At 42.6% G+C, this 27,388-nt stretch overlaps 1 protein-coding gene across 4 annotated transcripts in view; it reads right to left on the bottom strand.

Annotated features, from left to right (window-relative positions):
• The window catches only part of Cyp27a1 (cytochrome P450 family 27 subfamily A member 1), a 37,090-nt gene extending 10,412 nt beyond the window's left edge, over positions 1 to 26,678 (bottom strand). Inside the window, exon 1 of one of the 4 annotated variants that reach the window (XM_026390356.2) lies at positions 26,081 to 26,678. In XM_026390356.2, the coding sequence (XP_026246141.2) occupies positions 26,081 to 26,344 (264 nt within the window). In that variant the 5' untranslated portion in view covers positions 26,345 to 26,678. Of the gene's footprint in view, positions 1 to 7,886; positions 7,908 to 24,014; positions 24,125 to 26,072 lie in introns of those variants that run through there. The other 3 variants (XM_077803619.1, XM_026390357.2, XM_026390358.2) reach the window with 3 other exon arrangements.
• Between the last annotated feature and the right edge of the window lie 710 nt (positions 26,679 to 27,388).

The following is a 27,388-nucleotide window of genomic DNA, read 5'->3' as shown; positions in this document are numbered from 1 at the left end:
GCACAGCCTTGTGATGGGGCTGCACATAGTTTATTCTGTACTCAAAGAGATTGAGGAAAGAGTGAATGTTTAGGTGTGAAATAGGGAGGACTGCATAAGATATTGTCAAATAATTATTCTGACTACAAAAACAAATAAAGTGTCATCAGCCCAAGATTAAACAGACAGTTGTTGGGCAGACGTTCTTATAGAAGTATTCTTTTTGTATACAGTTGCAATGGCAGTATAGTTCTGGAGACTCTTTCATGACTAGCTCTTGTTATTTAGGCATACGTACATGAGATTCCCCTCCACGTATTTTGCATTTATTTATTTTGGTCAGGGTTTGACAAAAGTGACACCATTTTGATTCTGACAACTTTGACAACAGCATTCAAAAGAATAAAATACTTAGGAATAAATTTAGCCAGTGAAGTAAAACACTTATACACTGATAACTATAAAAGAAAGAACAGGGAGACTTAATACTGATAAGATGACAGGGCTCTCCAAAGCTATCTAGAGATTCAGTGTAAAGACCATACAATTCCAATGACCTTTCTGCAGAAATGGAAAAAGCTGGTCCTCAAATTCATATGGAACTGCAAGGATCCCTGAATAGCCAAAGTCATATTGAAAAAGAAAGCAAAGTTGGAATGCCCACACATTCTGATTTCAAATTTTACTACAAAACTACAGTAACCAGAACAGTATGGTAGGGGCTGGATTGTAGCATGTATGAGGCACTGGGTTCAATTGTCAGCACTGCATATAAATAAATGAATAAAATAAAGGTTCATCACATCTAAAAAGATATATAAAAAAAACCCAGCATGGTACTGGCATAAGGATAGACATAGAGACCAGTGGAATACAATTCAGAGTCCAGAAATAAACCCAAACATTTCTAGCCAATTAATTTGCAACAAGAAAGCCAACACAATTCAATGAGGAAAGAAAAGTCTCTTTCACTGGTGGCACTGAGAAAACAGTTTAACCAAACACAAAAGAATGAAGTCGGAAACCTTCCTCACACCACATGTAAAAATTAACTCTAAATGGAATTATCAACAACCTAAATATGGGGCTGGGGTTGTGGCTCAGTGGTAGAGTGCTTGACTAGCATGTATGAGGCATAGGGTTTTACTTATCAGCATGGCAGATAAATAAATATAGTAAAGGTCCATTGACAACTAAAAGAAAAAATAAATAAATAAATCCAGCAGGCATAAAAAAAAAAAAGACATAACCTAAATATAAGATCTGAAGTTATAAAATTCTTTGAATAAAACATAGGAATAAATCTTTTATTTTTACTTTTTTCAGATGTTGATAGACCTTTATATGTGGTAATATGATAGACCATGTATTTATATGCGGTACTGAAAATTGAACCCAGTGCCTCAAACATGCTAGGTAAGTGTTCTACCACTGAGCCACAACTCCAGCCCCAGGAATAAATCTTTATGACCTTGAATTTGTCAATGGATTCTTAAACTTGATACTAAGGGCATAAGCAATAAAAGGAGAAAAAAAATAATTAAATAGGACTTCATAAACATTAAAACTCTGGCTGGGCGTGATGGTGCACACCTATAATCCTAGCGACTCCGGAGGCTGAGACAGAGGATTGCAATTTCAAAATCAGCTTCAGCAACTTATCGAGACCTTAAGCAATTCAGCGAGACTCCATCTCTAAATAAAATATTAAAAAGGATTTGGGGGCTGGGCCTGGGGCTGGGGCTCAGTGGTAGCGCACGTGCCTAGTATGTGTGAGGCACTGGGTTCAATTCTCAGCACCACGTATTAAAAAAATAAAGATCTGGGGCTAGGGATGTGGCTCAAGTGGTAGCGCGCTCGCCTGGCATGCGTGGGGCCCGGGTTCGATCCTCAGCACCACATACAAACAAAGATGTTATGTCCACCGAAAACTAAAAAAAAATAAATAAATATTTTTTTTTAAAAAAAAATGTTGTGTCCGCCGAAAACTAAATAAATAAATAAATATTTAAAATAAATAAATAAATAAAGATCTATCAGAAACTAAAAAAAAATTTTTTTTTTAAAAAAAAGGCTTGGGATGTGGTTCAGTGGTTAAATATCCCTGGGGACTGAAAAAAAATTAAAACACTGGTATATCAAAGGACATTTTTGAAAATGTAAAAATACAACCTATAGGAGAGGAGAAAATATTTGCAAATTATATTTCTGGTAAGGGTTTAATATCCAGAATATATAAAGAAAAATTATAACTGAACAACAAGAAGACAAACAACCCAGTATTAAAATAGGACTTGAAATAGACATTTCTCTAGCAACGATATACAAATAGCCAAAAAGACCAAGTGCAGTGGTACATGCCTATAATCCAAGCAATTCTGGAAGCTGAGGCAGTGTAACAGATTCAAAACCAGCCTGGGTGATTTAGCAAGATCCTATCTCAAAATAAAAAGGGAAAGGGATGTGGCTCAGTGGCAAAGCACCCTAGGTTCAATCCCCAGTACCTCCCCACAAATCCTCTTGCCCCAACCTCTTTGAAGATACCTAGTTTACTATGGCTTGAGTATTTCTACTGCAGCACTCTGCTCTTCCCAGATGAATATCACTCTTCTTTGAAAAACTGGATTTTTTAAAAACATGGACATGGCATGCTTTTCTAAGTATTGAAAAAGTTGTGGTTGCACAACATTGAAAATACATTAAATGCTACTTAACTGTATGCTCTAAAAGGGTCAACTGTTGCTAAATGTGGCACATGCCTGTAATCCCAGAAACTCCGGAGGCTAAGGCAGGAGGATTGCATCAGCAATTTAGGGAAGACCTAAGCAACTTAAGAAAACCCTGTCTCAAAATAAAAAACAAAAAGGACTGGGAATGTAACTCAGTGGTAAAGCACTCCTGGGTTCAATTCCCAGTACCAATAAATAAATAAATAGTTGTATATAAAGTGAATTTCACTCCCAACATTTTTTAAGCCTAGAATTTTTCAGAGTTTTGTTTGTTTGTTAATTTGTTTTTATTTTTGACACACAGTCTTGCTGAAGTGGCCAGACTGGCCTTGAACTCCTCCTGCCTCTGCCTCTTGAGTAGCTGGGATTACAGACATGTAATTTTAAATTTTTTTTTATATTTTTGCAGTATTTGGGATGGAACCCAGGACCTTGCACTACTAGGTTCAATGCCCAGCACTAGAAAAGGAGAGGAGGGATGGCACCTGATCTGAGACGATGCCAGGATGCCATTGTAATCCAGGCCACAGTCCAGGGCAGACTCCATTTCTGCTCTTTATCCTCTTGGTCAGGAGCCTACGCCCTGCAGACCTCAGGTCAAGCTTGGTAATTAATCCCAGATGGGGTAAAGAGTTAAAAAGAAACTACATAAAAAATGCAAAGGAACATTCTATTTGTACAATCTTCCAATGGGCATTCTATTTGTACAATCTTCCAATACCACACCCAGATTCAAAGAACACAGTACAAAGATTGATCTGATGAGAGAAAATTATAAAAACATCAGCCCAAGAAAACATTCATGAGCCACATATTATTTTTGTCAATGTCAGACTGCATAGATGACACTGTCCCACAAAATTATATTGCCTAGTGAGATAGTATCCATTGTGGTTTCTGTAAACACACTTTATGATATTCACAAAACCACAAAACTTCCTCATAATGAATTCTCAGAATGTACCCATGTGATTAGTGACTCAGGACTGTATATTTGCACTTTATATAAGAAAGGATTAATAACTTTCCTATATAAAGAGGGAGCCGAAATCCATGTGAAAATTAGAAAAACATGTTGTCAAAGTAGATATAAAAGTAAGAATAGTGAATTTTCAACAGAAGATATATGAGCTCAATGGTAAAGTACCCCTAGGTTCAATCCCTAGTATCAATCAATCAATAAATAGTCAGTTGAAGGTGATGTGAATTTCACACAAAAACATGTAGAATATGTATCACAAAGACAGAGCATTTCAACTATGATATTCGAAGGTTTATTTATTTACTTATTTTTGTACCAGGGATGGAGCCCAGGGTCACTCAACCATTGAGCCACATCCCCATCCCTTTTATATATTTTATTTAGAGGCATAGTCTCACTGAGTTACTTAGGTCTCACAAAGTTACTGAGGCTGTCTTTGAACTTGCAATCCTCCTGCCTCAGCCTCCCCCATGTCACTGGGATTACAGGCATGCATCACCATGTGCAGTTCTGCAGGTTTACTTTTAATGAGCATGCTCTCTCTCACACACTAAACTACTCCCTTTGTAACTTTTCTGAAGGAAGTATAGCCAGGGGCAGTGGTGCATGCTTGTAATCCCAGCTACTTGGGGAGCCAAAGCAAGACCATGGGTTCAAAGCTGGCCTGGGTGACATAGTGAGATCCATCTCAGAAAAGAAAAAAAAAATTCCTCCTAAGGAGGACATTTTGGCAGTGATACATATGGAAGTCACAAAGAAAATCCTTTACCACAATTTCATTTAGGAGTTTTATTCTAAGGAAATAATCGAGAATTATTAATATTGAGTGACAGATGTATTTATCAAGCTTCAGACATATATGTCAACAATACATGGTGGGGCTGGGGATGTGGCTCAAGCGGTAGCGCGCTCGCCTGGCATGCATGCGGCCCGGGTTCGATCCTCAGCACCACAAACAAAGATGTTGTGTCCGCTGAGAACTGAAAAATAAATATTAAAAAAATTCTAAAAAAACCCCCCAAAAACGGGCTGGGGATGTGGCTCAAGCGGTAGCGCGCTCGCCTGGCGTGCGTGCGGCCCGGGTTCGATCCTCAGCACCACATACAAAAAAAGATGTTGTGTCCACCAATAAATTAAAAAATAAATAAATATTAAAATTCTCTCTCTCTCCTTTCTCCCCCTCTCACTCTCTCTTTAAAAAAAAAAAAAACAATACATGGGAAGTGGGCAACGACTACTGTTAGCTAGACCATGGATGTGTTTATGTATTCATTTTACAAATGCTTATTAAACACCTTGAAACACAGGCACTATGCTTTGTGCTGGGGGCTGGAATTATGGAAGATTAGAGTTTCTTCTTTTAGTTTCTTTATATTTTCTGATTTCTCTATAATAGGCATGGATTACTTCTGCAAGTTATTTCAAATAAGTCTAAATAGTATTTTCTCTTAAATGTGGTACAAAAGCACAAAATAGCCTGTACTCACATTTACATTTTTTTTTAAATAAGGATAATATTCTCCCCTGAAGTGCTGGGGATAGAACCCAGGCCCTCACATATGCTAGACAACGGCTCTATCACTGAGCAACACCCTCAACCTAGGGTAATTTTTATAGACAACAACAAGTGCCTGTGTCATTACCATGTGTTTTTATCTCAGCTCAGTCATCCACAGCTGGCAGTATCAGTTAAAGGGTCAGGAAGTGCTTGGCATGAGATTTTTGTTCTAGTTGCAACCCAGCACTACCAGCCTGCGTGACTTTTCCATGGCACTCTCGGGACTGTGCACCTGTCCTTATACACAGAGACTTGGACCCAGGCCTCCCTGAGTCTTGATGGTTGAAGCCCTGCAATCCTCCTAGGACAGGAGAGAAGGGCCTGCAAGAAGCTTCAAGGATGCTTCTTGCTCCCCACTAGCTCCCTATATCTCCTTAGTCTTTAGCTTCTTTTTGTTATCTGTGTAAATAATGAACTGTCTAAAGCTCAAAGTGCTCATGGTATCTTTACCATGTGACTGCTTCAGGCTTTGGCTTGTCTGAACTTGACATATCTGGTGCCCAACGTGGGACCCATAAACTTATTATGTCCTTTTTGAAGACATGAGCCAAGTTAAGAGATAAGTTCCCAGGATCTAGTAGCACATGCTGTGAATAGGAAGGCTGAACAATGAGATGGGCCAGGGTCCTCCTTCTCGGGGACTGCACAAGCCAGATTAGGAGACAGGACCCTGATGGTCCAGGAGGGAAGAGGAGTAGGGAATTTCCAACTTCCTATGCACTCTGTCAACAGAGCCAAAAGGAGCATCAAATCAGCTTCATGATGGCACCTTAAGTTTGTTGAACAAACTGCCACTTCAAATCTGTGTCAATCTGCATTTGCTGGTAGACCTGCTCCCTCTGAGTTGCCTCTTCCCTGCCTGGGTCCCCAGAATTCCCTGAGCTTCCAGCCACTGCAGACCTCCTGGAGGGGCTATGCAAAAGCCCTTTGGTCTCTTTCTGTAAAAACAGTAAAGGGAACCCCAAAGGAAAAGCAAGTCTTTGAGTGACAGACCTGTGAGCCAATCCCACCTGTGCGCTTTTGCAAAAAGGTATGATCAATATTGAAATCCTCAATTGTGAGGCTTCAAGAAATGCTGGCAAGACACCTTTGGTGTGCCAAGTTTACACTGCATAATGATATCTTGTTAGCAAACAGAGGCTTTTTGCCAAGATTCAGGGCTTGTTGTCTAAACAACACTGGAGTCACTACACTGAAATTCTGGCAGACAAAGAAAATTGCTGTCTTTTATCAACTAAAACAAAAGAAAGAAAGAACCCCCTAGTATGATCCTCAGACAGAAACTGTGCCTGCCAAAGGGGGCACACTGTCGGGGGGAGCTGCCCACCTGTTCCTAACAGATTAATACAGATTAAGTCTGTGGAATTTTTGACCCTCTCTTTCCCCAAGGCTGAGGGAAGTGTCCTTTTGGAAAAAGGACAGCATAACCCAAGACACCAACTAGCAAGGTAGGGGACAGAATCCTAGCAGGTAGTCACAAATCTAGTTGCTGATGTTTTTAGTGACCAGAGGGGCTAGCAGTCCTTGACCATTGTCCTTGAGATGACCAATAAGTTGTGTTGGTGTCTAGAGTTCAAGAAAGAGGGTCTTATAAAGTCAGGAGGGGCATTCTGTGGTTTTGCACCCTTCTATGTCACTGGGAAAGTAAAACTGCTTTGCTGGGATCCATGGCTGTGACCACAGGTAGAATCCTCCCTGGCCATCAAAGGTAATCAGATCCTCAGAGATGCCCTGAGGTCCCCTTTACACCTGGCCAGGAACACCTTAGCTGAGGAAGCGAGAGTGGAGGAGGAACAGGAGACTGGGCAGCACTTGCTCCCGCCTCTTCCCTTAATTGTGAGGCTTCAAGAAATGCTGGGAAAACACCTAAGGAAGCAGTCCACCTGAGAGGAGTGTCCAGCACCTGGGGAGTCCCCTCGGATGTCAAGACAGAAACCATGACTTCCCTTTAAGGCCACTGTAATCTGACCTGGATTTGTAATAAAAAACACAAGGACTCAAATGCTCAGCTAGATTGACAAGTCTGTTCAAAGGGCACATTGGGGACAGTTGAATCTACATTAGATCCCAGAGATAGGCTCTGGAAAACACAGGACAAAATGAGTGCCCCTCAGGATAAGAAGAATATTATGGGCTGAATTGTGTCCCTCCCCCAAATTCCTGTGTTGATGTCCTAACTCCTCGTACTTCCAAGTATGATCTTCCTTGGAGATAGGAACTTTATATAGAAGTAACCAGTAAAAATGTGATCCCTGGGGTGGGCCTTAACCCAGTATGACCAATACACTTACAAAAAGGGGAAATTTGGAGGCAGACACACGTGCATGCAGATGGCATGCCTTGGGAACAGGACAGACATCCGCAGACCAAGGAAAGAGGCTTGAAACAGACCCTCTGCTCACAGCCCTCACAAGGAACCAACCCTGCTAACACCTTGATTTTTGTCTTCCAGCTTCCAGAACTGGGAGACTACACACTTGTGTTGTTTAAGCCACTTAGTTTGTGGTACTGTTAGGGCCACCTGAACAAATTAACAAAGAGAAAAGTGGCCAACTGAGGATCCAGACTTGTCTCAGTCTATTTGAGCTGCTATAAAATAAATCATAGCTTGGGTGTCTTATCAACAACAGAAACTTACTTTTTACACTTCTTGAAACTTGAAGTTCAAGTTCAAGGTGCCAGCAGATTCAGTGTCTGGTGAGGGCCCCCTTCCTGGTTCCTGGGTATCTATCTTTTGGCTGTGTCTTCACATGGTGGAAGGGGTATGTTAGCTTTCTGGGCCTTTTATAAAAAAAAAAAAAAAAGGGCATTAATCCCATTCATGAGTGGTCTGCCCTTGTTTACCTCACAAAGACCCATCTCCAAATATCATCACCTTGGGGTTAAGTTTCAACATATGAATTTTAGGGGGACACAAATATTGACTACAAGACTATAGGGCCTGGCCATTACACCAGGGTATCCCTGTAGAGGAGACTGATGGTCCTATGAGGGAAATTCCCTTTATCAGGCCAAGAGAAGGACCCACAATGTAAAGCTCTGGGTCATAATAGTGAGAATCCTGTCAGCTGGGAATTTACTGTGGACAAAAAGGTGACCCAGAGGACCCAGATCCCCTTGCTGAGGCCTGTGCTATTGGAACTGGCATTGACCTGACCCTTCATGTTCCCTCTCTACCCAGACTTATTCCCTTCAAAATGAACAGTGCTAGAGCAAAGGCCCAAGTCCGTCCTTTCCTAAGAAGGATCAGAGGACTCATGTCCCGATCAAGGTATCCTGCGGAATTGTTGGCAATCAAGGTTGTTAAAAACCTTTTCAGCCTTTTCAGACACTGAGGCACAAGTCACTAGGGTGCCAAGAAATTTCCATAGGTGTCATCAAAAAATTACTTTAACTGAATTTGGAATCAACTCTTCCAATTGGTCGATGGACGGGTATAATTTGGGGGTATTTCTTCTCCAAAGAAACAGAACCCATGGGATGTTTGCATACAGAGAGGTTTATTGTAAGGAAGGAGCTCACATGATATGGAGGTGGCAGGTCTGAAATCTGCAGGGCAGGCTGGGGATTCCAGCAGGAGTCCATGCAGGGTCTGAAAACAGTCCAGAGGCAGAATTCCATTTCTGGGACTTCAGCCTTTTCATTTAAGGCCTTCAACTGACTGGATGAGGCCCACCCACCTTATGAAGGATAAACTGCTTTATTCAAAGACCACCAATTTAAAGGTTAATCACATCTAAAAGACACTTCGCAGTTGCACCTAGACTGGCATTTGACCAAAAAATTGGTTGCCATGGAAGTGAACACATAAAATCAATGGACACAGCTGATATGTGTGTTTTTTTTTTTTAAAAAGAGAGAGTGAGAGGAGAGAGAGAGAGAGAGAGAGAGAGAGAGAGAGAGAATTTTTGTTATTTTATTTTTAAGTTCTCGGCGGATACAACATCTTTGTTGGTATGTGGTGCTGAGGATCGAACCCGGGTCGCACGCATGCCAGGCGAGCGCGCTACCGCTTGAGCCACATCCCCAGCCCTGATATGTGTATTTGAGCCAATATTTCTCCATTAGGAACATCCCTTACAATCAAGTGCGGTATTCCATGTACTTAACATAATAGTATGGATATGTTAAGTACATGGAATACAGCACTTGATTGTAAGGGATGTTCCTAATGGAGAAATGTCACAAAACAGTAGTAGGGGGTCAAGTCAACCATGGGGAGGCCACTCAGTTCCCTGAGTGCAGCCATAACGTATCTATCAATAAAGTAGTATAGGATGCCAGGGGAGAGGAGGGTAAAAGGAAGACCACCACCTTGTTAGAGAACTGGTAGAGGTATCATGCTTAAAGAAACTCTCCAGCAGGCCTGGGGTTGTGGCTCAGTGGTAGAGTGCTTGCCTACCGCATGTAAGGCCCTGGGTTCCATCCACAGCACCACATTAAAAAAAAAAATAAGTAAATAAAATAAAGGTATTGTGTCCATCTACAACTAAAAGAAAGTTGTGTTTTTTTTTTTTAAAGAGAGACACTCTCCCTCAGAGTGAAGAGACTCAGGCCACTTGAGTCACTCAGCCCCAGAGAGTTTTGTCCTCTAATATGTCAGTGACTAACAACCTTGGAGGCTGGAATCTGTGACAAAAAGATGTAGCTAGTAGCCCAATGGCTCTCTAGGGTTGTGGAGGTGGATCTTGCCTGATGTCACCCCTTTCCCCCACAAAATGCTGCATTTGAGAGAAAATAACTGGCTTGTTATAGAGCACTGTTGGACACCAAGAGACTGATGATGTTCAAGTATTGTCATGCCCTGATGTCACTATCTGGGATGGGCAGAAATGAGAATACCAACAAAGGAGGCATTGCATGTTTATGCATGATGAAAACACACACACACACACACACACAGGAATTCTCCCTTAGCCATACTTTCCAAGGTTTCAGTTGATGGTGGACCCACAGTCCAAAAACATTAAGTGGAAAGAACATTCATATAACTTTTTTACAATATATTATTATAATTTTATATTTTTATCTTACTTATTGTTGTTCATCTCTTACTGTGCCTAATTCATAAATTAAGCTTTATCATAGATGTTTACATATGGGAAAAAACATGGTACATTTAGGGTTCAGCATTATCTGTGGTTCCATGCATCCACTGGGGGTCTGGGAATGAACACCTGTAGATAAGGAAGGACTATTATTAAGCCTCTTTCTTAAGCGGAAGTGGTATGTCTATGAAAGAAGTAAACCGGGTTGGGGTGGATCTCCTAAAAATCAAAAAGAGATCAGTAAGAGGAAAGAGATCAAGAGGTAGGGGAAGGGAGGTAGACAGGCTGGGGAGTGATATTGGCCAAATTATATTGTTATATTGTGTGCATATACAAATATGTAACAAATCCCATCATTAAGTACACTATAATGCACCAATAAAAATTGTGTGAAAAGGGCTGGGGATGTGGCTCAAGCGGTAGCGCGCTCGCCTGGCATGCATGTGGCCCGGGTTCGATCCTCAGCACCACATACCAACAAAGATGTTGTGTCCGCCGAAAACTAAAAAATAAATATTAAAAATTCTCTCTCTCTCTCTCTCTCTCTCCCCCCTCTCTCACTCTCTCTTTAAAAAAAAAAATGTGTGAAAAAAAGAAGTAAACCAAACATTAGCTAGTCATTTTCTAGGAGCTGATCCAGATTCAGGGTCTATGTCAGCACTTTGGGTTTCTTGGGCACTTCATTGCACTGAAATTATTGATGGCTCCAGGGCCTGATTCAGGGAGGGATCAGCTAAGTTGAAAGCATGTGGGGTATAATGAGTTACTGCTACTGCACAGTCCCAACAAAAACTGTTCAAAACTGGCATGAAACCAGGAACAGTGGCACATGCCAGCTGCGTGGGAGGCTGAGGCAGGAGGATTGCACCTCGACAACCTAGTAATACCCTGTTTCAAAAATAACAAAATATAAAGGGCTGGATGTAGCTGAGTAGCACACCCCTGGGTTTAATCCCCAGCACCCCCCAAAAAAAATTGGCATGGAAAAGAGAATTCTGTTCAGTGGACACAGCTGTAGCACTAGCTTTAGGAAAAAACACTGAAAAGCACTTTATCACATTTTCACTGACTCATGGCATATGGATTGGTGCCTGGCAGCAGGATCGACTGGATGAGCAAGTCTCAGCCTCTCTGGAGATAAACATTACGGCAGCAAATCACACAAGACCTACCTTTGTGATCTACACCTCTCCCTACCTTTGTGATCTAAACAGAAGCCCACAGAAAAAGTCACCTAGGGATGAACATCAGTGGAATCAACAAGCTGGTTAGACCATAGTCACATGGATACACCATCACAGGGTATGGTAACTCATGTACAATTCAAGATTGGGGGCCAAAACAAAATCTAGTGGTTACGGCACATGAGGTCAAGAAAGCCTGGCAGATCTGACCAGATTGCAAGCCACACAGGCCAGTGGTAAGGGAAACCCTGTGACACATAGTGAGGGGCACTGGCATTGACCTGTACTGTAAATAAACTATTAGATCCCTTGCCATTTTCTCAAGATTACTGCTGGGTATTGACTGTTATAAATATGGCACCATTATTTTCATCCACACAGTAGATGTGGCAAATTATTCACAGACCCTTAGATGGACTACAGTACATATGTGGATTCTCCAAAAGCATCCAATCAGATGATGGTGCCACCTTGATAGCAAAAAGAACCCAGAAGTGGTAATTATCTGAGACACTGACTGCACCTTCCATGCCCTATATTATCCTTGGGCAGCAGCAAGACAGAGCAGGTAGGACCCTGATTCTCCTAAGGTTTCCACCTGAGGGAAATTTTTTTTTAGAAATAAAAAGTTCTCACCAATGACCAGGTTAAGGAGCTGCTGACTCCTCCCTATAAGCTTTCCCCAAACCACAACATATGCAACATGCCTGAACTTGACCCATATATGACCTTGCTAAAGTGGTGATAGTGAGTACCTCTACCATCTTTTGAGAGTCAAGTGCAGAGGGACCCAAAATGCATAAGCAGATCATCATATCAAGTGCTCTTCTTTGAAGAGCTCAAAGAAAGGACATGACTTGTGCAGAAATCCTGAGCCTGTCACACCCATCCTTTGCTCCTCGAATCTTCAGAGGACAGTCAGGGGACTCTAAGCCATGTACTATCTCCTCGAGCTAAGAGTTACAAATAGACTCTTAACTCATTATTTTCATCATCTCATTCATGATACACCTAAAAAACTTAAAAATGAGCAACAAATATACCACATAATAACTTTGAAATAAATATTTATGTATTTAGAGTTCTATTCTTTTGAGAAAATAGGCGAATGATTATGATAATATTCACATAACATGATAATATTAATGACATAATTTATATAATTAATGATAATAAATTATGTAATACGCTCTAGATTATGATTTCCAACCTATTTTAATGCATCCATGTCAATTTCATTGAGATATCTGCAGAATTGAAAACTTGGGACTTAATGAGTTAAAAGAGAAACTAAAAAAGATTAACTAGGTCACCAAGACTCAACTGCCACTGGATCACATGCTTAAGAAAGCCGATTTGGATACGAATGTGGCAATTCATCATAAGAGTAGCTCACATTGAGCATGATTTTTAAGTATGAGATTGAGGAAGTGGAAAGAGAAGCTGATTGGCTGTAAGAGACACAAACCAGATAGTTAACTCCTCTCATTCTGCTATCTTTCTTCCCATTCTTACTCCTTAGGAAACTAGGCTACTGGAATTTGCAAAGTAGCAAATAGAGTTAAGAAGTGAATGGCTTAAACTTGGTGCTTCTTTTGCCACCAGCTATGCTTGCTGTCTTGGGCAATAATGGATAGTGATGATAACGATCATGTGTAGAAGGTGATAATTCCTAAGATGATCCTCATGTGGTCCACACATCAGAGGGTGGGAGACCGTCTAAGATGCTAGAAAGCAAACAAGAAGACTACTGAGCCAGGTGCAGTGGAGCACTCCTGTGATCCAGCTACTTGGGAGGCTGAGGCAGAAGGATCATAAGCTCCAGGGCAGCCTTGGCAACTTAGCAAGATCCTGTTTCAAAATTAAAAATAAATAAAAAGGACGGAGATGTAGCTCAGTGATAGAGCACCCTTGAGTTCAGTCAGCTCTTGTCCACAGGGTATCTAACATACTCTGGCACCATTCTCAACTTGATTGCTGGCAAACAAAGAATCTGAATCTGAGAATACATAGAAACTTCCTACAGACACTGACCACAGAAAATGTCCCATTTGCAAAAGATGACAGAACAAGTACTGGGCGCAGTGGGGCACCTCTATAGTCCCAGCAGCTTGGGAGGTTGAGGCAGGAGGATCACAAGTTCAAGGCCAGCCACAGTAACTTAGGAACACCCTGTTTCAAAATAAAAAAAATAAAAAGGGCTGGAGCTATAGCTCAGAAGTAAAGTGAGTTACTTTCAATTACCAGTGCCTCCCTCCCAAAAAATTTGGTCTCTTTGGTCTCCTCCTGTTATTGTTGGCCTCTTTTGGACACTGGTCACAGGTTGTTCCAAGGTTGTCAGCCAGTTCCTGCCCCCTGGCTGATTAGGTGCAGGTGATGACAGCTTTCGTTGCACTCCAAATGGTGCTGAGCTGCTGTCTGTCCTCCAAATAGGCCTGACCAACCTGCATGGAGTCATGGCCGTGCCCACTTTCATCTAATGTTGCCTAAAACAAACAGAATAAGCTGGGTGCGGTGGTGCATGCTGTAGTCCCAGCTACTCAGGAGGCTGAGGCAGGATAGCAAGTTCAAGTCCAGGCTGGACAACTTAGCAAGAACCTGTCTCAAGTCTGAGATATAGCTCAGTGGTAAAACATTCACCTAGCCTGCACGAGGCCCTAGGTTCAATCCCCAGTGGTGAGTGGGTGGGGAACTGTGATCCTCTGCAACAAGACAGATGGGAGGTCTGTAAAGAGCTGCTTGAGGCCACCTCTTCTACTCAACCCTCATCTCACCTGGGAGACTGTCATGAAACCGCATCTCATTGCCTCCCTGTGAGTTCCCACAAGACATGAGCCTTCCAACCCCGCCTGCCTCAGAAAAGAGCTGCAGAGCATATAGTTTCTTGGCTGCAGCCTGAAAGGGGCTTGATGGCAGCAAGGACACCCTACAATCCATGCTGAAGTCATCTGTCTCCTTGTATTTTGGTGTTGTCATTTGGGGTGTGTGGGACAAGGTGGGTGGCCCCTTTGGCTTATTCGTTTTTCACTATCTATGTAGGTAATAAACTGTCTAAATCTAAGAGTGGCTCTTTGTATCTTTACTGGCTGAATCTCTCAGGCCTTGGCTTTGACATATCTTTTATGTATGAGCTTACCTATATTTTCTCATCAGTTAAAAAAAGGAATTATAATACTAGTGGACCCCAAAGATATATGGTGGCTAGCCTATGTGTGAAGGGTAGATAATCCCAAGCAGGCCCTGGAATCTGTTAACTAAATGATAAGGATGGTGTCCAGAATGCACTAATCTGCCTCCAAGGCAAAGGGTTGTAATCGGAGAGGTGCAGAGGCTGGAAGTCAGGGAGTAGAACTGAAATCTTACGTAATACGCACAAACTCTCTTTTTAAATTTTATTTATTTATTTATTTATTTATTTATTTTTTGACGTAGAAAAAATAAAAAGCTTTCAGCTTTTCAAAGTGTTGGGAAACCCCAAATTTAGACAACTGAGCTCTGAATTCTGTGTGCTTTTAGAACTCAAGAAGTGATAGAGCCAAAAAGTGGAAACAACCCAAATATCTATCAATGGACAATGGCTAAACAATGGCACATTATCCAGCCATAAAAACAAATGTAGTATTGATACTGCAATATGGATAAAGCTTGTTGCAAACATTAAGTAAAAGAAGCTTGTCATAAAAGGCCACATGCTGCAAGATTGCATTTCCATGCAATGTTCATGACATGCAAATCCATAGACTGGAAGTAGATTAGTGGTCACCAGCGGCTGGGAGAGAGATGAGTAAATGAGGGGTGATTGCTAAGGGGGTACCAGGTTTTTCTCTAGGGTGTTGGTTGCACAAATGTGTAAATATTCTAAAAAACATTTAATTATAAACAGGTGAAAAAATGTGGTACATATACAGAATGGAATTTTACTCAGCATTAAAAGAGAATAAAATCATGGCATTTGCAGGTAAACGGATGATGTTAAAAAAGATAAAGCTAAGTGAAGTTAGCCAATCCCAAAAAAACAAATGCCGAATGTTTTCTCTGATATAAGGAGGCTGACTCATAGTGGGGTAGGGAGGGGGAGCATGGGAGGAATAGATTAATTCTAGATAGGGCAGAGGGGGAGGGAAAAGGGAGGGGGCAGGGGATTAGCAAGAATGGTGGAATGTGATAGACATCATTATCCAAAGTACAGGTATGAAGACTCCAGTTGGGTGTCAACCTACTTTATATACAGAGATATGAAAAATTATGGTATATATGTGTAATAAGAATTGTAATGGGGCTGGGGATGTGGCTCAAGCCGTAGCGCGCTCGCCTGGCATGCGTGCGGCCCGGGTTCGATCCTCAGCACCACATACCAACAAAGATGTTGTGTCCGCCGAGAACTAAAAATAAATAAATAAATAAATATTTAAAAAAAAAAAAAAAAAAAAAAAAAAAAAAAGAATTGTAATGCAAAAAAAAGTACATGTATAAAGGCATGAATTGGCGTGAACACACTCTATATACAAAGACATGAAAAATTGTACTCTACATGTGTAATAAGAATTGTAATGCATTATGTGTCATGTATTTAAAAAATAAAATCAATAAAACTAAAAAAATAAATAAAATACAAAATAATAATAATAATTATTATTATAAATGAGTGAATTGCATAGTATGTAATTATCTTAATCTGTTACCACAAAACACAAAAAGGAACATTTAAGTTACCTGAAATCTACTTCCCACCAAAAATCTGATGACTGCTCCTGGTTGTTAAACTAACTGGGGGTTTGTTTGGTTTAGCAAGAGGCTCCTTGGGGAAGCTCTCATCTCAGCTAAACACAAAAAGCACAAGAAATAGCCCTGACAACCAGAGCAAACTCACTGTTCTGCCAGGGTCAACAAATCAGCTTTTAGCTGGCAGCCAGCAGTTGGATAAACAAGAGTGACCTAACTCCAGGCACAGGCCACCAGTGTCTATATGGCTGACAGATGACAGAAAGAAGGCCCATTCTGGGTCACAGGCAGGGGAGTACAGCAGGGAAAGCCCATCTGAGTGCTGCCAAAGTGTCATCAGGAGTTAACCCCAACCCCTCACACAAGTGGAATCCACATCTCCAAGTGACAGGAGGTGCCAAATAATTAACAGCATTCCCAGCTTCTCCTTGCTCTGCACCTTGCCGTCAATGAGCTCCTCCAAGATCAAAGCAAGCTGGTGGCGCAATTTGGACTCATGATGAGTGGAATTACTTACATTCTTTTTATTTTTTCAATTTTAGTTGTAAATGGACACAATACCTTTATTTTATTTTTATGTGGTGCTGAAGATAGAACCCAGTACCTCACACATGCTAGCTAGGCAAGTGCTCTACCACTGAGCCAGGACCCCAGCCCACTATTCTTTATTATGAATATGTTAGTGTTGAAAATTCAGTCAAAAACACCCATGTAGCCACTTTTCTCAAATTAAGACAAGTTCATATTTATCATATTTGCTTTAAGTATTTTTCAATACTTATGTATTTATTTTAAAATTATAAAATGAATTACTGAACTTAAGTATTACATAGTAGAAACTAAACATTTTAAAAAGACTTTATACATAGATGTTTATACATATATAATAATATCTGGTGGAAACTTTTTTTCTTTCTTTCTTTCTTTTTTTTTTTTTTTTTGGTTAGGGCTCTACCACTGAGCTATATCACCAGCCCATATTCTTCAAATATTTTTTAAATGAAAAATTTAATATACAAAGTCCCCTTTTTAGTCTTCCTTAGTCCTTTTGCCCTTCCTCCCCAGAGTAACAACTACCCTGAATTTGGTTATATAACTTTATTATACACACACACAGAAAGCACACATACATATCAACATGTAGATACACATGGATATGTATGTATGTATCTAATGATAACTTATAGAATTTCTGTGTGGTTTATAATTCATATAAGTAAGGCAGAAGGATCACAAGGTCAAGGCCAGAATGATCAGTTTAGTGAGACTTTATCTCAAATAAAGTAAAAAAGGATGGAAGAATAGCTCAGTGATAGAACACCCCTGGGTTCGATTTCCCCAGTACTACAAACTACAAACAAACAAAAAATAAATCATAGAAGTGGTATTCTATTGTATATATTATTCTGTACTCAACTTTGCTTTGAGTTTTCCATATTGTTGATGGACATTTCACACTTCTGATCTTTTTTTGCTTGGTTTGGGGATTGAACCCAGGGCTTCCTGCATGTCAGACAAGGACTTTACCACAGCCCAGCCATAATTTTTTTTAATTTTATAAACAAAGCTTATAAAAAGACATTTTTGTGCATGTCATTACTTCAACACTCAGAAAAGTTTCTGTTTCTCTGAAAGAATACAGAACTACCATAAGTTATAAAGATGTGTACCAGAGAGGTGGACAGTAAGAATTTCCCTCTGAGGGCTAGGGCTCAATGGTAGAGCACTTGCCTTGCATGTGTGAGACCCTGGGTTCAATCCCCAGCACCACATAAAAATAAACAAATAAAAATAAAGATATTGTGTCCATCTACAACTAAAAAAAAATATTTTAAATAATAATAATTTCCCCTGATTTTGTGACCTAGAAAAACAATGGGATATAATGGGATGAAGGTAGGGGAGCATCCCAAAGTGATTCAAGAAGAGCTGCACCTGGGATGCCCTCAGGGAGACCCTCAGAAAACCAAAAGCACTGTCCACCCCTGCGGCCAGCTCCCACAGCAACCAAGGGAAACTTCAGGGGGTTAGAACAACACAACGTGGTCTGCAAGTCCTGTCAGGCTGATCAGTGAGAATACCAAAAAAGGAGTGGATGACCAACAACAGAGGCAAAGGTCAAAAGAGGATTCAAAAGTAAAGACTCAGAGCCCAACAGAGATACAGGATGGGAATGGGTGTCAAAAGATTCCCAAAATCTTATGTTGGACAGAGATACATATGGTCAACCATGTTTTATCTCCTGCTCTCAATTTCTTTGCTTTTTTGTTTTCTTTTGCACTCGTGGGTACTGAACCCAGGGGTGTTGTACCACTGAGCTACATCCCCAGCCCTTTTTAAATTTTATTTTGAGATAGTGTCTCATTAAGTTGTTCAGGCTGTCCTCAAACTTGCCATCCTCCTGCCTCAGCCTCTCAAGTCACTGGGATTTTTGTCTGGCTGCTATTGTTTTTGTTTTGTTTTGTTTTTAATCACAAAAGGTAATAAATACGTGGACACAGTTAAAATCCAAAAAATGTAAAAGGGTGTATGATGGCAAGGATGTCTTCCTCCTGACTTTCACGTCCAGAGTCCAAAACCCCTATACAGAGGCAACCCTTGTTGTCCATTTCTTGTGTGTTCTTCTAGAGATTTTCTTTGTCATCATTAGTAGTTGTTCTCATGGTGCCAAGGACCTAGGGCAGGGTCTAGTGCATGCTAGGCAAGTATTCTACCCTTGAGCTATACCCCCAGCCCTCCAGAGGTATTTCATGCATACACAAACATATCTATAATCACATCTGCCTCATACTCTTTCTTTATCCACAAATGATGGCACATTACATATTTTGGCACCTTACCTTCTTCCCGAGTCTTAGCAAGCAATTCAGAGTTGTACAATGGATTGCCCCATTCTTTTTAGAGGTTGCCTAAAACCCCATCTTGTGGATGGGCCATAATTTAATTAGGCTTCTATTATGGAACATTTAAGTCACTCTAATCTTTCCCAGCCGCATGGAATGCTGCCTTAAACATTCTTCAGTACCTCACTGACCACAGTGGTGCTGTAAGATAAAACCCTGGCAGTGCAATTGTTAAGCTGGTATGAGCCCTGCATTTTTTTACCTTCATACCTGGCCTCAAATTTCCCATTCCTGAGGCTTAAAGGCAGTGGACTCTATTCTCCCACAGCCTAATAGAGAACCTGTTCATGTCTGCCAAATGACACTGAAAAACACACCTATAAGCTCTGGTAGGTGTAAAGGTGACATTAGTGTCGGGGAAGAAGATCTATTCAATCAATAAAAAGAGAATGTGTTAACAGAAGAGAGGTGATCGTTACAAAATGCAGAAGAGGGGTAGCCAAACAGCAAGGCTGTGGCAGCATTTACCTCTCACTCTCCAAGGGAGAGCCCCACTTCACCTAAGGGAGGGGCATCTGAGAAGCTCATTCAACCAGGTTTCTCCATGGTCTAAGTGGAATTTCCTTCCATACAATTCCACTCCTTTAGTTCTGGGTCCTTGCATGCAAGCAGTCTACTAATGTAGTCATTTACTTTTCTCCCTAGGTACCTGGATCCTTGGGACAATGTAGTGAATTAAACATGGCTATAGATTCTTGGACATCTCTTCCCTTAGAAAGTAGGGTCTACGTCTTCTCTAAAGTCTTGGATGCTGTAACTTCTCTGATGAATGAAATATAGTGAATATGCTGTTGTGCCCATTTCCAGGCCCAGGCCTTAAGAAATGGATAAATTCTACTTTCTGTCTCTTAAACACTTACTCAGGACTGCTAGAACCATGTAAGAAGACTATCTTAACACCTCCATTCTTTGAGGAAGCCCAAGCCAGCCCTGCAGAGAGACAGAGACCCAGCTGTTCTAGGCTGAACCAGCCTGGCCACCAATCATGCCATGGAAGAAGGCTTCCTGGTCATTCCAGCCACAGGAGATGTGACATATCAGCCAAAAGTCAGACTGGAAGTCCAGACATAAGGCTCCACTTGAGCAATTCTTCAGCCATTTGAACTGAACCCCTCCTCGACTCCCTCATGAAATAGAGAAAAGTCCTCTTCATGGTACCCTGCTTAAATTCTGACCCACAAGATTATGACTCCAGCAAAATGTTTGTTATTTTAAGCCACTATATTTGGGGATAGTTCATTATGCAATAATACAGAACCAGAACAGGGCATGTTTGCATGACAGAGTAATATGACCCTGAGGGGATTGATCGCCTCACAAAATAAACACGGGGGCACTCCAGTCCACACAGTTATTTCTGTGGGTTTGGTCAATGTGAGTCAATCCCCAATAATCTGCCCATGCTGACTGTGCTGACAAAGTTTAGTTTCTGAGCCAGGTGTGATGGCATGTGCCTATAATGCAAGTTATTAGGGAGGCCAAGGCAAGAGGATTGCCAAGTTTGAGGCTGGCCCTGGCAACTTAGTGAGACCCTGACTCAAAACAAAAAAAATAGAAAAGGGTTTGGAGTATAGCTTACTGGTAGAATGCCCCTGGGTTCAATCTCCCCAACCCCCACCCCGACAATTTAATTTCTGCACTAGAAACACTAAGAACTGAAGGGCCAGGCTCAACCGGTCTGCCCTCCTCCTTCCCTGTATCTCCTTCACTCTATCTTAGGTCAAACTACCCAGAGCAGGGAGCTGGGAAGACAAGTGTCACAGAAGTTTACCACTAGGAGCGTCCACTGCCCACTGCTACTCCTGAAACCTAAGACCATGCCTGGTGCTGCAGGGACAGAGGTGGAAAAGATGTAGGCTCAACTCCCAGAGCTTTACCAGCCCAGTCTCTAAGCCATGTAAACAGGTGATGACAAGAAACATGATACATGAAATGACAAATATGTGCTCAGGCAATTGGGGTCCACAGAAGGGTCCAGTCCAGGTAGTCCACAATCCCACAATCAGAGCTATAGAGCAGATAAATCTCACAATTCTCAGAACAACATCTTTGAAAGACAAAAGTTTGGTAGAGATTTAACATATGTCAATGTTTCTTTTTTCTACTTTTTTTTTTTTTTTTTGGTGTTGGGATTGAACCCAGGTCCTTCCCATGCTTGGCAAACACTCTACCACTGAGCTATATCCCTGACCCTCTGGCACTGTTAACATCATTGTTTGGCAGTTCCCTTAAATGTTTCAGTGCTTCCCGAAGATGACTGTATTATTTTTATGTGTGATAATGTGGAGAGTTTGTCTGTGTTTGTTTTGTGAGGTTTTGGGGGGATTTTTTTTCAGCCATGTTGGGGAACAAATCCAAGGCCTGGAACATGCTGAGCTATGCCCTCAGCACCTCTGCTTTAAAAAAAAAATAAGGATGCAGAGGACTTCATAAGTTGGCTACCCTGAACCCCTTCCTCTTCTCCCTTTTGGGTGGGAGCCACCCAGTTTGGGTGGGGGGCCTCAACCCTGGCTTTAGGAGTGAAGCTGCATAGGGCTACGCTAATTAAAATGTGTCTCTGTTCTGGCCATTATGATGGACTCCAGGATGGGCAATTAACCCAGGCCAACCTAGTCAACCAACTTCTACAAGACAGCAGAGCCAAAAGAACTGCAGAAAAATAAACTGTAGCTTGATGACTTCATGCCTCTTGCTATGATTCGATTATATCTTGCTCCCCAGAGATTCATGTGCTGGAAGCCTGGTCCTGAAACTCATAGTATTAAAAAGTGGTGGGACCTTTAAGGATAGAACTTCATGGGCTAGAGTTATGGCTCAGTAGTAGAGCACTTTCTTGGCATGTGTGAGGCCCTGGATTCAATCCGTAGCAATGCATATAAGTAAATAAATTTAAAAAAAAGACTCATTGACGATTAAAAAATATTTTTTAAAAAAGAGTAAAACTTCACGGGAGGTGACTGGGTCATAACCACCCTCATGATGGAAATAGCTTAGTTCCAGTGAGCAGAGCTGGCCTCTCCCTGCTCTATTTCTTCTTATCTTGCCATGTGACCTCTCTCTGCACACATACTTACCTCCTCTCCTACTTCTCCGCCATGTTATGGCACAGCCAAGAGGACCCTCACCAGACACCGGTACCTCATACTCTTTGGATTTTTCAGAATTATAAGCCAAATAAACCTCTTTTCTTTAAAGTTACCCAGCCTCTGGTATTTCATTACAGCAACACAAAATGGACTAAGACAGAAACTTATTACTGAGTAGCATTGTTGCTATGATGATACCTAAGAACATGAAAGTGGTTTTTGAACTAGGTAATGAGCAGGGGTTGGAAGAGCTTGGAGTCAATGGGTCTTTTATTTAAACAAAGCACTGTGGGCAATTCTGGTGAGGATGCAAACAAAGAGACTTGGAAGGAGCTAGATATTCTTTTTTTTTTTTTTAAAGAGAGAGGAGAGGGGGAGAGAGAGAGAGAGGAGAGAGAGAGAGAGAATTTATTTATTTATTTTAGTTCTCAGTGGACACAACATCTTTGTTTTTTTTGTATGTGGTGCTGAGGATTGAACCCGGGCCGCACGCATGCCAGGTGAGCGCACTACCGATTGAGCCACATCCCCAGCCCCAAGCCACATCCCCAGGCCCTAGATATTCTTTTTTAAAAAAATTTTTTAGTTGTAGATGGATTAAATACCTTTATTTTATTTATTTGTTTTTATGTGGTGCTGAGGATCGAACCCGGTGCTTCACACATGCTTGGCAAGCACTCTACCACTGAGCCACAATCCCAGCCCAGGAGCTAGATATTCTTAGAGACTGCCTAAGTTGTTGTGACTGCAATGATGATAAAAATGAGGACAGTAAAGAACATGCAGACAAGGTCTCAAATAAAAAGGAAAAATATATCTTATTGGAAATCAGAGAATAGGCCATCCTTGTTATTAAGTAGCAAGGAACTTAGCTGAATTGCATCCATGCCCTACAGCTTTGTGAAAGGCCAAATTTAGGGTGATGACTTTATAGGTATCTGGCAAAAGAAATTTCTAAGCAAAATACAGAAGGAGCTGTGTGGGTACTTTAAAATATATATACAGTAAGATTCAGGAGCAATGGCAATGACCTAGGGGTGGATAATACGAAGAAAAGGAGAGTGTGGGAATTTGGAAAAAGTCACAGCCTACTTATATCAAGAGAAAAAAAAAAGGTAAAAAGAAAAAAAGGGTATAGGGGTGCAGTGAGCCACCACTTGTTAAAGAGATTATTAGACAAAGGGGGCTGGGCATCAGGACACCCTTCCATCACAGTCCCAGAGGACGCAGAGGACAGAATGGTTTCAGGAACTGCCACCCAGGGCCCCTGCTCTTCCTATCCCAGAGCAGCACTTGCCCACTGCAACTGCTGCTCACATGGGCCCTGGTGCAGTTTGTGCTGCTGCTCCAGAGGATGCAAGCAATAGGCATTGGCAGAGTTCACGTGGTGCTAATTCTATAGGCACACAGAAAGCAAGAGCTGTGAGGCCACACAAGCTGCCACCAAGAGTAGAAAAAAAAAAAAAAAAAAAAAAAACCTAGGTAGCCAGGCAGAAGTTTGCTACAGGGGCAGGACCACCACAGAGAATCTCCATTAAATGCCCAGTAGAAGCTGAGGGTGGTGGCACACACCGGGAATCCCAGCTACTTGGGAGGCTAAGACATGAAGATTGCAAGTTCAAGCCCCCCCCCCCCCCCGGGCAACTTAGCAAAGCCCCTGTCTCAAAATCAAAAAGGAAAAGGGTAGGGATGTAGTTCAGTGGTAGAACAGCCCAGGTTTAATCCCCAGTACCTCAAAAAAATGCTCAACAGAGCCACGAAAGTGATGAAGCCATCGCCAGGACCCAAGACAGCCAGGGCAACCAGTGGCTTGCCGCACTCACCTGAGAAGGTCACAAATGCCTGCCTGCAACCCAGCTGTCCTCAGGCCTCAGCCTCTGGAATTCAGGAAGTCTGGGGCAGGAAAGGGGGAGGGGGAAGCAGGGCTGCCTAAGAGTCCCATTCCCCACCCCAGTGTGCACAGGACACAGGACCGGGAGCTTTTAAGATTTAATGTCTGTGCTGCAGAGTTTCAGTCTTGCTGGGGGCCAGAGAATAGAAATGTTTATCCTATCCCTGCCCTGCCATTGTATCGGAGAAAGACAAAATTTGTTTTTTATTTTATGGGTTCACATCTGGAAGAAGTTTGCCTGTGTCTCAGATGAGACTTCAGACTTTTTTGAGTTGACTCAAAACAAATTAAGATTCCGAGAACTATTGGCCTGAATGAATGCATTGTGCAAAGGACATGAACTTCACGGGCCAGTAGTGGGTGTGCTTTGTCCCTTCAAAGGTTTATGGGTCGGAAACTTGGTTCCCAATGTAGCAGTACAGAAAGGTGGTGGGACCTTTAAGAAGGGGGGCTGAGTGGAAGAAGTCTGGGTCCTGACTATCACAGGGGGATGCTCTCACAGGGGGAATTAGTTCCTACAAAAGCGAGATTTTATGAAAGAGGAAGCCTGGCTCCTTCCTAGTCTCTTGCATCCTCTCACTCTTTGACCTCTCTCTGGCATACCCTTCCTGTCATGTAATGCCATCTGCCGTGGCATACACAGAGATACCAGAGCTGACCAGATGGGGCTGCAGACCTTGGACTTTTATCCTCCCAAACTGCAAGCTCAGTAAACCTCTTTTCTTTACAAAGTACCCAGACTTGGATACTTTGTTACAACAACACAAGACAAAGACAAATTTCTAGAGAAATTACCCTTGAAAGACATTCAACTATTGAAGTTTTTCATCCTATGAGCATATAAAAGTGCTTCAGATTTTAAGCCAGTATGAATAGTAACCAAACCAATTCTAATTGATTTGTATCATGTATGTCACTGAAACACATCCTCTTCCTCAGTAGAGCAATTGGGTTTTGCAGATGTACAACACTCTGCTCTTTACTTACACCAGCCTTTGTAATGGGGAGGGCTAATTTATTTTCCATGGGGCAATTCAGGTTTGAGTGATCCAAGATCTTTGGGGGCTCTCCTTTAAAAGACCACACATCTTGGGGTTTCTCCAGCTTCCTCTTCCTTGTCCCAAGGCCATCTAGAATTTCTTTGGTAGCTGCTCATCTAGAGCCAATCTCCCTCTGAGAAATTCTCAGTCCATAGCCTTGGGCATTCACTGGGCCTTTCATATTTCTAGAGATTGAATTGACCAGGGGAACTTCATGGGACTCTGGTTTCTGGGCTTAAAGGAGTCAGATCCACAGGGAGTAATTTCTTAACCCTCTCTCAGTACCTTACCAAGCCTTAGAAATGTGAATCCAACAGGGACCTGAAGAGAGACACAGCCACATGGGCAAGTGCAGAGGATGCAGCTGTGATCCTCCCTAAGTTAGTTGCTTTTGGAAGACTGTTTGTGGCAGCCAACATCACTGCAGATGATTCTGCATCCTCTGACAGTTTGTACACTTCCATCTGTCATTCTCTTCTCAAGACAGCTCTCCCCACTCCCAACCTCTGTCCCCCTTCTTTTATTGGAGGGTACTAGGGGTTGAACCTAACATTCACACATACTATGAAAGTGCTCTACCATTGAGCTACACCCCCAGACATTTTTATTTTGTATTTTGAGACAGTTTCTCACCAATGATTGAGGCTGCCCTGGAACTTGCTATCCTCCTGCTTCAGCCTGCAGAGTAGCTGGCATTACAGGCTGGCATTACAGGCTACCTTGCCTATCCACTTGAAGTTTAACCTCCAAGTCTCCTCCTTGCTGATGCCCTTCTTATGCATACCACTCATCTGCACATTTTCCCTACAAACTTCCAGTTGGTGACGCGCCTCTTTTGGCCCAGAGTTAACTTCCTTAACTAAGTCTCCTTTACTTTTGTCCAACGTCTCCCTCACCTTCAGCTTCTGGGTCCCATTGCCCACTCCCACCCTCAGGTCTCCTGTCCCCACCTGGTTACCTGGAGCTCATGCAAGCGCAGTACATAGCCTTGCACGAACAGCTGGAAAAAAAAGCGCAGCTGCCCTTGCCTTGGGAGCTCTTCCAAGCTTCGCAGCCGCCGCCGATCGCCAGGACTGGCTCCTGGTCCCTCGGCTGCCTCGTCCGCCGGGAGGGTGGCAGGGATCGCAGCTTTGGCTCTGGCCCCGTGTGGGCAGAGGCCACGGCCAGCCGCTTGCGTGGTCAGCAGCGCCCACCTCAGCCTCGCGCAGCCCAGCGCAGCCATGGAGGGTACTCAGGAGGCCGGGCACCCGGGCCAGCCTGGGAGGCTGAACTGAGGGGCGGATTCAAAGGCAGGGGTGACCCGGGGGTGGGGGTGGGGGCGGGCCAAGGAAAGGCGGGCCAGGCTCCTTCCTGTTCACTTTTGTCGCGGCCCCCACCCTTGCAAAAGACAGCCTAGCGAACACACTGCAGCCACCTTCTCCGGATGGAAGCTCCGGGCCCGGGGACAAGGTGACTTGGCGGGACCCACCGCGCTCCGGCGCTGCCTGCCTCCCCCACCTCCTCCCTAGCCCACGCTGCCGCAGACGCCCGAGGAAAACTTTTCGCTGGCTCTGAACCGTGGGCGGGAGTCCTGCCCTCCACTTCCAAGAGCCGCAGGCCCCACCCCGTGAGATCCGCCTTCGCCGGCGGGCCCGGCGCCATCGCCCCAGCGGTCCGCACTTCCCGGACCGACCTGGAACCGGCTCCGAGGCTCGGCTGCCCCGTTGGCCTTTCCTATTGGTCTCCAGCAGAGATCCTGGAATCGGAGCGCTGAGCTAGGAAAAAGCCAAAAAGGTCCAGCGGCCAAGGTCATCTGACCCCTGGAGCTGGGAAAACGAACAAAGAAATTAAATATTAGTGAAGTTTTAAAATGCACACCTCCCCAGCCCATCCGCTAAAGCAGGATGTTTCAAACTACAAATTGAGACCAGCATTAGTGGGTTGTGATAAAGATTACTTTCAATAAAATGAAAAGAATAAAATAGTACCAAAAAGGAAAAAAAAAACTGTAAGAAGAAAAAGTATTGTTTAATGAATCCTTTGTTTCATGCATATTCAAAGTATGGTTTTCAGCCAGGCACTCCTGTAATCCCAGTTACACAGGAGGCTGAGGCAGAAGAATCACAAGGTCCGGGTCAGCCTCCACAACTTTGGGAGATCTTGTCTTCAAATACAAAATAAAAAGGTCTAGGAATGTAGCTCAGTGGTAGAGCACTTGCCTAGCCTAAGCAAAGTTCTTGGGTTCAATCCCCAGGACTGCAAAGAAGAAACAATTCATATAAATATT

The sequence above is a fragment of the Urocitellus parryii genome, chromosome 1 (genome assembly GCF_045843805.1).
Source record: "Urocitellus parryii isolate mUroPar1 chromosome 1, mUroPar1.hap1, whole genome shotgun sequence".
Lineage (NCBI taxonomy): Eukaryota > Metazoa > Chordata > Mammalia > Rodentia > Sciuridae > Urocitellus > Urocitellus parryii.
Note: the sequence above shows the minus strand (reverse complement) of the source record. Positions and strands in the feature narration are given on the sequence as shown.